Below are 13410 nucleotides of genomic sequence, written 5' to 3' on the forward strand. Positions count from 1 at the left end.
ACAGACCAAACCAAAATTCCTTTGTCTAAAGAACATGTCTTTGTTCTACTTAGAACTACACAAAGACTTTATTTTCCATATGCACATAAAATCATCCTAAAAGGACATTTTTATGCAGAACCCCATATTATGTTTATAAACCACATATCATGTTTTAATCAAATCATATGTATGTATTTTAATCATTATTGAATAGCTGAAGGATTCAAATGCATGTTTAGTATGTATGAGTTTGAAAATTCATGCTTTAAATGTTTCTTCCAATCAATTCTTTGTCAAATGCATCATAGTCTTGTGATTAGAAATCATGGACGAAAGTATACTTTGCAAGGGCCTGTAAAATTCGGACCATGTGACTGATAACAAGCTGATTTATGATGTAAAGAACACCCCTAGCTAAGATAATAGCCTATCTAATTGGTCAAGACACCAGAGGGGATGTGTCCAGAAGCCGAGTTTAAAACTCTTGTCCCTCCTTCTCCTCTCTCTCTTGCCGCGCTCTCTTTACGCTCTCTTGCTGCGCTCTCTTACCCTTGCCTTACACTCTCTCACTCTCTCTCTCTTCTTCTTTTCTGGCCCACGTGCCATAATGAGAAGGAAAACAACTTAGTCTCGTTATATCGTTACATCCTTTTATTCTTTTACTTTAGTTTCTTTTCTTTCCGTGGAGTTTCGTGTTCTAATGTAAGTTTGCTACAAAGTCCAGCTCCGACTGCACTCGCTTCAAACTTCAACCAGACCAACTCCGCATCCTCAGCCAACGCCCAAGACCTCACTTCAAAGACTACTGAACTCTCAACCAATCAGACACTTCGGGGAAACCCCTTTCTGCAACGAGGACACAACCCCGTTACACAGGCAAAGCAAGCAAGTACACCTCTAGGTTCTAACTGAATCAGGTGCAGTTAATATAAATTTTAGCCTCATTGAGAAACCCAAAGCGAGGGTTAAATAAGTGATTGATGGTTGTTCAGGTCTATGCAATTGAACATATTGCTGTAAACTTGGGATTTCACATTTCCATTCTCTTAAACTCATCCTTTCCTTACTTTCTCTCTTTCTGCAACGTGTGAATGTGTGAATGCTTGTGTTCATGTGTTAGATTAGTTTATGTCTTAGGTTTATATAAATAAAATCTGATTTATATTGAAAGAGAAGTATCTTGTGTTTTCTGCTCACAAGTTAATGTCTTAATCTGCCGATCTAGTTACTGTGCTGTTTAATAGTGTTTTCACTATATTTTGGATTTTAATATCCAGTACAGAGTTTGTTATACAGCTCGTTCAGTGAATCGCCGTAACACTGATTCTGTTCAAATCCCTATAAAATCATAAATTATTCCCTTTGAGCTAAATTAAACTATTTCTTTAAATTACATATTAATATTATGTATTACGTTTACACCTAACTGCACAAATATATTATATTGCATCTTTCAGAGACTATTTCATAGACTATTTGACTATTTTTTGAAACAAATGCTAAAGAAATGACAAAATTGAATACATTTCTGTAAAATTAATATCTAATTCTATTTAAAATATACAGTATGCATATTTATAAAATATTTATGATATAATTTCAAAAGTAAGTTCAATAGTTTCAAAAGTTTAATAATACTTTACATTGTAACAATGTACAAATACATGCTTTTCTACAGCATAATGCATGCATATATATTACGCAGGCTACATCTTATTCAGTAATCATCAGTCTAAATAGTGACTGAAGCATTTGAATCAATGCATAATGACTAGGAGTAATACGCCGTTGGTTAAATACTTTGCAAAACAAAATACACAATCACAAAAAACGTGTATATACACAGTATATAAAGTACCTCATACAGTTAGGATTGTGAAAAAGTAAAATATGTGAAAAATTTAAATTAGCATTTTTCAATGTGAATTTACCTTCATACTTATTATAAAGTAATACTTGACTATTAGATGTGAACTAATAAACCCACTACCACTTACATAGTTTCATGTACATACATACAGTCTAAATGTTAATAATTTCTTTCACATGTAGTAACACTTTAAGATCAATGAACCGAACTTTCACATTGTTTTAAATATTTACATGTACAGTCAAAAGAGGACAAGTTACTGTAGATAACCTGACTGCCTCTTACATTCTTCATTTACACCTTGTTTAACACCTGAATGATTCGACTCAAATGAATGAGCTTTAATGTCCCACAGACACATTTCTAATATCTTGATGTTGATGAATTCACATGAGATTTGTTACTTGTCCTCATTATGATGGACAGGGTTCAGAGTGCAGAGGCTGGGATCCTATGAGCCGCCGAATAGTGAGTTTTACCTGCAGGTAATTTCAGATGCATTAATTATAGCTCTCTGAATGTAGTGAGAAAAAAATTATTATTTTACTGTGAATCATTATCTTACTTCATCCTTGCTTAGTCTTCTTACGTATGTCTGAATCTCTTCTACTGTGTCAATAAGCAGGTCATTGAAGGCCAGGATCTGATCCCCCTTATGGAAAAGACACGAGTCCTGAAACTTCCGACAGTCAGAGACACTGGAGAGGATGAACGCACAACAATGAGAAACACAATGTAAGTTGTTCATTTGTACTCATGTTAATGTTGGATCAGGATAGAATACATTTTAATCTGTAATTATTTGTCAATGAGAGTTATACCATGGTTTGCCTTCTTCCTGTGTCAAGATCAGACTGTTTTTAAGATCATTTTGACTAACGCAGATCTCCTTCTCAACATGTGTGCGCGTTTCACTGCAGAATAGAAATATGCAATGCAATTCAAACAGATGCCACATTTTTCATGCTAATTATAGCTCTTTTATGCATAAAACACTAATAAGAAAGTTAAAAAGAGATGACGTCATTCAGGTGCATTCAGCAGAAAAATGCAGTGTTATAGCTTTTTCAAAAGATGCATTCAAGTCAAAATTTACCATTTATTTTTATCATCCTCATGCTGGTTGACTGCACCATTGCACAGGGACTCTTGACCATTAATGGAAGTGCTGAAAAAGACAACAAAAAAATAAGATTAACTCTACTATATATTTTATAAACAAAAGGCATTAATAATCAAGATAATTTTAGTGTTGAATAAGGCTAAAACCACCTTAGAAAACCTCTGAATGATGCTTGCTATAGGTATGGTTACATTAGTGATATTTTAGCAAAATGTCACTTTTTTTGGCAAAAATTTTACTAAAAAGGTCCATTGTCAATAATGTAGCAATGGATGAATTACTGCTTACACAGAAGTCATTTTCAAACCAAGCAGTTTTCTGTTGGTTAGTGCAGTACATTTGCTTGAACATGAGACAAATCTGGGTGGGGAACTCATGAAAATTCTATTGAAATGACTGGATTTCCCTCAGAATCTTGCAGAGGAACAATAGAGGTGAATTTTTCTTGTCAGAGATGATTTGAAGGTGTTAAAACCATGACAGACGTTTGCTTTAATCATAACATTCATCCGTGACCAGACCTGTTCAGCAACTCCAAAGTAAGAATTATTTTGTATTCTTTAAATAAACAAAGAATCAAATCTATCTGTAGCATCTGAGGGACAGAGGGGAATGAACTTAGTAAACACATTACATTGTGTCAAACGGCAACAGTTTATCGTATCTCACACCACTGACACAATAGAGGTACATAACAATGAATCAGGAATTCAAAATTACTTTTTCTGCATGCATGCATTTTCCTCCTCCTGTAGGTCTTCTTTCAAACCTCTTTGCCTAATCAGAGAAGACGACAGGAAAATAAATCAATTAAAATGTCTCTTAAAAAATTGTATTTTACTAACAGATTACATTTTACATTCCACTAGGCCAGTTAAGGGGAAAAAGCTCTCAAACACATACAATGACGCCATGGGCATGTATTCACTGCTGTCCTCTGCAGATTCATCCTTCATCTCGCCCTTCTCATCTTCATCCTCAGTAACTGGATTCTGCCAGATAGAGGTCTGAGTTTCATTTGTTCAATAGGAAGAGCATTTATCACACAATGTTGTATATTGAAGAAACTGTGTGTGTGTAATTGTGTAAAACCTTGAGCGCTACTGGTATTGGAGGTTCGCTGAGGTTGCGAGGATAGTCATAATGGCTGTACAGTGATGGGTAAGTTAGCATTAATGCAGGTGCTGACCATCTGTCATCAGGCTTATCCTCAACCTTTGCTTCTGACCTCTTTAAAGGTTCAGATGCTGATCTAAACCTGTTGTCCTGTGGGAAAAGTAAAGCATGTGAGCATGCCTAAATGCTTGTAATAAGTTGTAGATAAATATAAATAGTCAACATGTAAATTTCTACACAAAACAAAAAAAAAGATAAAATAATAATAATATATATTTTTAGCCATTTTTATCACTGCATTGCAATATTTCCTTTTGTTATTCATTATTCAGGAAATGGTAATATATATATATATATATATATATATATATATATATATATATATATATATATATATATAAACAGTAGGTGTGTCCAAACCTTATATAAGCATACATGTGAAGAGAGATATTTTAATGTTTACCTGAAGGTCATATCGTGATTTCTGGGTCTTCATTACCTTGACTAAGGCATTAAACCAACCATCCACATCATCACTGAAAACACCAGAAAAAAAAAACTGCATCACTTGTTTTAAAATGAAAATTAAAAGTTTAAATTAGAAGATTTCTATAATTATATTTTCTTGATATATAACTAACTTTAAAAGCAGAATTATTAAGCTGCTGCTTAAAGACTCAAAAAATGAAAGTCAAAGAAAAAATGAAATCAGAATTTTAATTGAATATTTGATTTCATTTGCAGCTCAGTGAATATTTGAAATTAATTTCTAAATAAATGTGATGAGATGAACCACAAACGTTAATTTGATCTGATGTATCACGCACGGCCGTAGCCAGCTATGAGGTCACCGAGGTCCGGACCTCGGTCATTTTTTTATATTCAAAAATAAAATCTCAAGCTCTCTGAATGATTATTTAGCCGTTTAAACCACCTCATATCACATGAGTGTTTGCAATTCATGTTGCTGCGAGAAGCTAGCGCAGTGAACGGCGCTTGAGAGCGCGTTGAGTGAGAGCGCGGGTGCAGTCTCCGTTTGTTGCCAGATCCACCTATTATACGTGTTTTTGACTCGTTTTTCCAATTTATTGTGACACTTTGGGACGTTTATAAAGTGGAAAGTTCAACGTTAGTGTTAGTGATATATTCTTATTTACAAAACACAAGCTTTGAACTTATTTCGGATATCTTTTTCTTTCTTTTTGTAATTGCTTGTTTTTCGTAGCAATATCTGGCAACATTGTACATTCATAAAAAAAGCTTATAGACAATCTGTAACTTAATTGCTGACAGGAAGATACCACAATCGGTAAGACAAACGCAGTGATCATCGTTAATATCTAAAAGAAATGTATAACACTATCAAAAACAATAGCATAATACAAATCTGTTTGTTACAGAATGAAATAGGCTAACTTACTATGCCAAATAACGTTAACGTTACTGGCCAGCAGACGTCTCATGCTCTTTAGTTAACCTTAAGTCATCAAAAAACATTAATTAAAGCAGTGTTTCTCAACTGGTGGGTCGCAAAAACGTTTTGAGTGGGTCGCGGAGTGTGCAGTCAAAGAAACAACAAACGTAATTCTGTTTTTTCTGACGCTAGACTATTATTTTGAAAGACGTGCGTGAAAGCGGTTGACTCTTCTATCAGTAGGCCTAACGTTACCTGAGAAAAACGCTTTTTCCTCATTCAGTATCTACGGTCAAATGAGATGTTGTCAAGTTTTATGTCGGTGTCATTATTCTAACGTTATTTTTATAACTTGTTATAAAATAAAAATTCCCTCACCTAAAAAAAAAAAAAAACTTTCCAGTCCTGTCAGTCATACTGTGCTGGTTGCGCGAACTCTTCAATTACACTGCAAATTTACCATGGTAACAGACCTTAACCCTCAAAATGCCACTTTATTTTCACTGTGTTTTTTTGTAATGTATTTCTAAATGACTGTGGTCTCATCACATACCAACTTATTAACAAAAACTGTTTTGGAATTGCTACCTTACCTTTACCTGTTACCTTATACCTCATTCTCATCAGTATGTGCATTTTCTTATATACAGTGTGTGTGTGTGTATATATATATATATATATATATATATATATATATGCAAAAGCCTCTAAGTGCCATCTGAAAATTTCTTCTAGAATGGTCATTTTTATCAAGCTCGTATATTTAAGTTCAGTAATTTCACTTAAATGACAATTAATAGGTCATTTTAATTGTCATTTAAGTGAAATTACTGAACTTAAATATACGAGCTTGATAAAAATTATCATTCTAGAAGAAATTTTCAGACGGCATATATATATATATATATATATATATATATATATATATATATATATATATATATATATATATATGTATGTATATATATATATATATATATATATATATATATATATATATATATATATATATATATATGTATGTCAATTTCCAAAAAAAAAAGGGTCGCAGCTTAATGTCCATGGTAAAATGTGGGTTCAATGGCCTAACCAGTTGACAACCACTGCATTAGAGCACAGCCAAAGTTATTATTACTTATCCATATAGCAATGTTTATTATGGAAATCTATTACAGTAATCAGTATTGTTACATAGCCCATTGTGATGCAATAAAGAAGGTCTAATTTAACAATGTTTATCCTCCAAAACAGACAGAACAGAGAGAGTGTAGAATGGCAAAAAGGTTCCGGCAAAATACATTAGATGTATTTCTTAAAAAAAAGCCTAAATTGAAAGACACACACACACACAAACACGCGCACACACACACACACAGAGAAACACTATAGCAAATAGCCTGTAAATAGTTTGTAACATGTAAAACATTATATTGAATAAAAAATATTTCACAATCATCTACATGTCTGTCTATTTTGAAGTTTAGGCTATATGTAGTACATTTGTGGGTGTTATTATAGCACAATTCTTAACACCTTACTTCGGACCTCACTAATTTTCAAACCCTGGTTACGGCCTTGGTATCACGTCACATTTATTTTCTGTATTGCTGTTTTAATATTTTAATATTATATATGCTTTGGAAATATACTAAATGCTTAGTCATGCCGAAAAAGTTCAAGTTAAATTTCTATATTTACTACATGATACTCTACTGAAATATAGATGGCTTCAGAACTAATAGACATGTACTAAAAGCCAAAAAAACTTTCATATTGATTTCATGGAGGCTTTAAATATTATTACTGTTTGTTTGTTTGTTTTGCCTGCATCATGCTGACTTTTATGGAGCTATGTTGGGAAAAGGAAATGAGAAGTCTGGTCAAAATTATTGTGGCAAACCTGTTTTCTCCAATGAGGAAATAGTCTCTTGAGTGTTTTGGTGTGACGTCTTCCACCTTCAAGAAGAGCACAGAGGATGGAGGACATTTGAAGTTTTTTTGGATCCAGTCCCACTTCTGATGTGCCTCGGGTCCAATAAACAGCAGGCTGATCCTTTAAAACAGAAAGACACCCTCATTATAGTGTGAAAATACTTTTATATACATTTATATACAAAATACAATCTTTTCCATACTTAGAAAGGTCTATCTCTTTTCTTTCGTTGTTTGCATCGTATGTCAGCTGGTAGGCATCCTCGCCCGTTTTGGAGAGCACAAAGTATCGACGCTTCCATGATTTCTGTAACAGATATATAAAACTACTAAGTTTCACAAACAGAGGAATTGTCTTTGACAGAGAGCAGATATTTTGATTTCAGGTTGAACTGCAATATGAGACGTACAGTGTTTTTAGTCAGGGCTGTTTGAGGGGGGGACTTGATCAGGTATCCAGTGTACAATACCTCCACCGTCGCTGGTTCACCGTAAAATATTGAAGTTGCTGCTGCAGAAGCATTATTAAAACAACATTAAACACATTGATGCCACTCGGTTTAATTTAAGTTTATAAAGTGTATCCTGTGTTTATTCCATTCTTCTCAAGAGATTTTTAGACTTACCTGATTTCCTTTTGTTGTTGGACATCCTGATGTTGTTGCTTTAATGCTAAAATAGATGTGAAATGTTATTTCAGTTCTGATAAACAACAGTTATTTATATATATATATATATATATATATATATATATATATATATATATATATATATATATAAAAATGCAATGTCAGCACAAGACTAATTAAAATGCAATGGAAATGAACCCTCCACCATATTTAAAATATATAATAATATGTTACATAATAACATTGCATGATGTCTTTATCAATGTTTTAAACTCTCATTCCAATTCGGAGAATATCAGCATTATTCCTTTTTACAAGCAGGATCATCATATCAGTAGCAATATTCTATAGTATTATTGCCTTACCTTGTGTCACCGTAAAATTAGTGTCCTCTTAAAAGTTATTCAGTTCTCACAACATGTGAAACTAAAGCTCCTTTGTCTCTTCCAGAGTGTTATGCTGGTAAAAGGAGTTTCTGGTTATATATGAGCATAGGTGTAGGAATCCTCCCCTTTTACTTTGTCATTTGTTTGTGGAACTTACCAGACAAACGTGTTCATGGCAATATGGTATTGTGAAAAACATTGTACTACAAAAAGAAATGTGACTGAAGCACATACAGTAAGCTGAGACTGAAATATGTAAACATATACACTCATATAGTCTTATACACAAGCTTGCACTTTACCATTTATTGGATTCTAGTTATTTATGCAGTTAGAAGCTCTTGGTCCCCTAGGAATGCAAGAGGTGACCGTGCCAAAACATAATTCTTTCTCTCTGTGCTGCTGGGGATTATAGGGGGAAATTCTGACTGATGGATTTCAGTTAATACTCTAATGATAATTGTCTTTTCTCCACCCTTGATGGTTTGTAATATGCTCTTGGCAGGTTGAGTTGGGGTTGTGTGTGATTATGTGATTTTATCACTGATGGCATTTATTTATCTCCAAGGGAATTTGAATGAACATTAACTAATGATCTAACATTTATTATAGGTATATGTGCAATAATAAGATAATGCTTTTAATGAAAGTAAAACATAAAAAGAAATCTAGATTTTTAGTAGGAGTCTGGGTTAGGGTTCCTGAGCATGTAATATTGAACTTCCCTGCTAAATAGTGTTATTTAGGTGTTGTGAACAGTGTGATAAACTCTCTGCTAAAACCATTGTGACAGTGTACATAATGGGTGTGAATGTTTTCCTGGCCTAAAAATAAATGCAAACTTCCGACCAAGCACTGATTGATCTAATCTGTACTTTGTTCCGAATGCACAGATACAGAAACATTTTATAGAAGAACTTATTTTGAGGACAAATTGGAATACAAATTGAAAGCAAAGTTTTTAATCATAAGAAACCTTTATAATCAAAATGCTACATACTATATAAAATACACAAAGAAAGGAATGTACTTAATTTGTTTGTGGAATAAAGAAAAAATTAAAACAGTCATTTTATGATATAAAGATATATAAGATTTCGGTTAGTTTTAGGGACTCTACACATTAGTGCTTTGCATTAGTGCTTAAATCAGTGACACTAAAATGTATGATTAGCATATAAAGAATCATTTTACATATATTTGGAAATTATTTAAACATATCACTTGGACTTTAAAAATAAAACAACAAAACAAAACAAATACATTCAGCCTTGTTTCCAGGCTGTTGGTCTGTTGTGACAGTAGTAGCTGGAGTTGAGGATGAAGCCTGAGTTGTTATTCATTCTGAAAGGTCATCTGTGTCGTCATCTGCATGATTTATGTCTGTTGTTAGTTTAGTCTCCCATGAGCAAAAAGAGAGTGAAAATATTAGTAAATTGTGTATAAGTTTGTACACTGTAAAAAAAAAATTGTTGTTTCAACTTAAAATAATTTGTTACCCCCGCTGATTTAAAATTTTTAGTTTAGTCAACTTGAAATTTTAAGTCACTCAATATTAATTTAAGGGACAACTGGAATATTTACAGTGTACTTCCTCTTGTGTTGGTTGCAAGTATCTCTAAGGTATATCTACCTTATTACTCTTCAGTTTTATCTGAGAAACATAGATGGGGTCATGGATCACAGATGATGGCAGCTCATGTGTAACATATTTGGCTTGACCCCACTCAGTTTTCTGTTATTGGCACAATATTGATGATGATATTATATTCTTGTCTTATTACATTAATGCACAGCTACAAATGAAATCCAAATATAGCCAGAATATGTCAAAGGGATTTATTTTTGACAACAAATGTTAACCATAACAAAAACAACAAGCAATGTTTCTAAAATTAGCAAACATGTTTTTTTCTCTCTCTCCAGACAACAGGCAGATTGTTTTAGTATGTTTGATATGATCAGTATGGGTTGCAAAAATGTTTAATGGAGCATTTATAAGAGCTGATTATTGTTTTAAATCACATTTAATTGGGACTAAACTGTCAGTCTCCTCAGATGATTAAAAAAAAAAAAAAAAAAAGATTCTCAACAATAGTTGGGAAACTTTGCATTGGGCAATAAATAGAATAAAGATGTAACACCAGCTGGCAACCAGACCTACTTTTAGCAGCCCGTTCCATGTGCAAACATACCTGCTTATTGTCATTTTCTGATTGCGGAGATTCACTGATGTGTCTCTTTGACCCAAATGTCTGTTTGACAAATGTTTAATACAGGTGATTCAGCTTTAAGAAATATTTTGTAAGCCATGCACACACGTGTACAAAATTCATGAGAGACAGTTTCATGTCAGAAATGTCAAAACATTACCTTGGGATCCAACAGTCTGTGTGGACGATTGTTTAAGATGTCAAATAAAGCAGTGAACCATTTGTCCATCTCCCAACTGCACAAATATGTTATATTACACAGACTATTTAAATATTCTGAAGTCATATCTTGACTTGATTTTACTTGAAATTACAAAATGTAATACATTTCTGTAATTCATTTCTAATTAATTTTTTATATGCATATTTATAAAACACCTCCACTCAGTTTATAAAGAACAATAAATCACTGCTGTAAAGAAAGCAAAAACATTCAGGACAAACCTGTTTTCTCCTATAAGGAAGTAGTCTCTCTCTGGTACTCTAATAAACATTACACACGAAGAAGAACATCTGAAATTGTTATGAATCCATTTCCACATTGCATGCATCTCCGGGTACAAGAACATGTATGTGACCCTAAAGGACAGACAGAAAAACAAATGATTTCTTCTGTAGTCTCACTCTGCAATACAAATTGTGCAAGACAAACTATGATGCTGAATCTGTTGATAAGGTACTGTAGGAGGTTGTTGGGCAGTTGACAGACAGGAAGTCCAATTACTTATAAACAGTGCAGAGTGCAAATATTGGACATACTTAGACAAATCAATGTCTCCCAGTGGTTTGTTCTTCTCTTCATTTTTGTAGTACTTAAGTTGGCATATATTGTCTCTGTACTTTAGAAGAACAAAAAACCTCCTTTTCCATGATTTCTGGAAATTAGGGAAACAAATACAGAATGAGACAAATTAGCAAAGTGATTCTCACCAAGTGTTCTTCTCTTCCAGAGACACATACCTGAGACTTGAACTGATTTCCCGGGGGAGATTTGTAAAGGTATCCAGAACACATTTGTTCCTCGGCTCCATGTATGTAAAATACATAATTTTTATCTGCAGAGATGAAATCTGTTTAAAACAAAGCAACATGTTAGTTGTATTAATACAGATCAAAGAGCTTTAAAAGAACACACCTGCCATTTTTTTCAGTAGTGGTGAGTAATGGGATGCTGTCAGTGTGAGCCTGAGAACAGAATAAGCTGTGGTTACTTCAGCATAATGAATGAAGTTCCAACGTCTTGAAAATCAAGGTGTTCTTAAATGGTACAATTACACTGGGTGCACATTAGTATGATCACATTAGTAAAGAATTTGCATTCATCAGAAATATACTTGTCTGTTCATTTAATAATAGATAGTATTGTAAGCAAAATAAAACAGTTCCTCACATTGACAACTAACCTAGTTGTGTTTGAAATATTTGCTTAAATGGTATATTAATAAATATATACTAAATGGTGACTTAAGATGTAACTTGCTATCATTGACGCTGTCATACATAATGTAAATTTGGCCACACAATTTCTTTAATTTTACCTTTCTGATACAGCATTTAAAATTATACAAATAAAGTATGCTGTTTTAATTAAAAAAGTATAATTGTAATATTATTTTTCTGACTGAAAAATATGGTTTCTGTACCTGATATAGATGCTCCCTGTCTGTAAGAACACAAAATGTGGTTAAAATTTATGAGGAAGTTTACACCATAGGTGAAAAACCTTAGATGTGATGTCACAAGGAAGGCGGTGATTTGAGACATATGTACTTGAGCAAGAAAAACCTGTCAAGAAGTACTTAAGTTTAAACCTACTTTGTGTACTCACTATTCAAATAATAATAATTTGAGACTATATTATCTCTGTAATACAACATGCATTGTTACACATAGTTCCAGACTTATACAGTAGTCTGACATTGAACGTAAAATCATTTCTGCCACCACTGAACTGAACTCCTCCCATCTGCCATTGGTTATAAAAACAGAAAGCCACGCCCTGAATTCACCCCATTGGTTGAGCCAAAGCTGATGTGTGGAGCTGGTCGGGAATCTCAAACAAACAGTGCAATGTTTTGATAGAGCTGTCCACCTTATTTTTCCCGTAAGAGTTGGCGTGGCCATTTGTAAATTTTATGCTGGCTTCTGGTGTTTTTACGCTTCCAGCTATTTTTAGCTGTACAAAACAGCTTGTTTTGCTGCTTGATATTGCAAATTGCTGTGTCTTACCATATGTGACTCTGGACCACAAAACCAGTCTTAAGTAGCACGGGTATATTTGTAGCAATAGCCAAAAATACATTATATGGGTCAAAATTATCGATTTTTCTTTTATGCCAAAAATCATTAGGCTATTAAGTAAAGATCATGTTCCATGAAGATATTTTGTAAATTTCCTACCACAAATTTATTGAAACTTCAGTTTTGTTTAGTAATATGCATTGCTAAGGACTTCATTTGGACAACTTTAAAGGCGATTTTTGCAATATTTAGATTTTTTTTGCACCCTCGGATTCCAGATTTTCAAATAGTTGTATCTCGGCCAAATATTGTCGGAAAAGCTTATTTATTCAGCTTTCAGGTGATGTATAAATCACAATTTCAAAAAATTGACACTTGAGACTGGTTTTGTGGTCCAGGGTCACATGTTATGGCAATGCATTATTTTAATTATGAACACGCTGGTTTGTAGTACAAACAGTGGTCACACTTTATATTAGGTGGCCTTAACTACCATGTACTTGC

The 13410-nt window shown here is 33.3% G+C and overlaps 2 protein-coding genes across 2 annotated transcripts; both read right to left on the reverse strand.

Annotated features, from left to right (window-relative positions):
- Positions 1 to 1589: 1589 nt before the first annotated feature.
- Positions 1590 to 8536, reverse strand: LOC306852234 (pleckstrin homology domain-containing family S member 1-like). Its single transcript, XM_079388943.1, has 13 exons — positions 8432 to 8536; positions 8064 to 8109; positions 7848 to 7948; positions 7641 to 7744; positions 7406 to 7558; positions 4555 to 4627; positions 4068 to 4241; positions 3879 to 3967; positions 3696 to 3752; positions 2949 to 3020; positions 2674 to 2766; positions 2418 to 2550; positions 1590 to 2331 (listed from the first exon to the last, which is right to left on the reverse strand). Exons 2-13 carry the CDS (start codon positions 8086 to 8088, stop codon positions 2266 to 2268), a joined length of 1140 nt encoding a protein of 379 aa, XP_079245069.1. The 5' UTR covers positions 8089 to 8109; positions 8432 to 8536; the 3' UTR covers positions 1590 to 2265.
- An 864-nt stretch (positions 8537 to 9400) lies between these two features.
- LOC306852201 (pleckstrin homology domain-containing family S member 1-like) lies at positions 9401 to 12345 on the reverse strand. The gene is made up of 9 exons (XM_079388884.1): positions 12309 to 12345; positions 11801 to 11850; positions 11626 to 11735; positions 11425 to 11540; positions 11110 to 11244; positions 10826 to 10901; positions 10648 to 10707; positions 10094 to 10187; positions 9401 to 9851 (listed from the first exon to the last, which is right to left on the reverse strand). The coding sequence occupies exons 2-9, from the start codon at positions 11805 to 11807 to the stop codon at positions 9847 to 9849; spliced, it is 603 nt and encodes a 200-aa protein (XP_079245010.1). The 5' UTR covers positions 11808 to 11850; positions 12309 to 12345; the 3' UTR covers positions 9401 to 9846.
- Positions 12346 to 13410: the final 1065 nt, after the last annotated feature.

The sequence above is a fragment of the Barbus barbus genome, assembly GCF_936440315.1.
Source record: "Barbus barbus genome assembly, chromosome: 32".
Classification (NCBI taxonomy): Eukaryota; Metazoa; Chordata; class Actinopteri; order Cypriniformes; family Cyprinidae; genus Barbus; species Barbus barbus.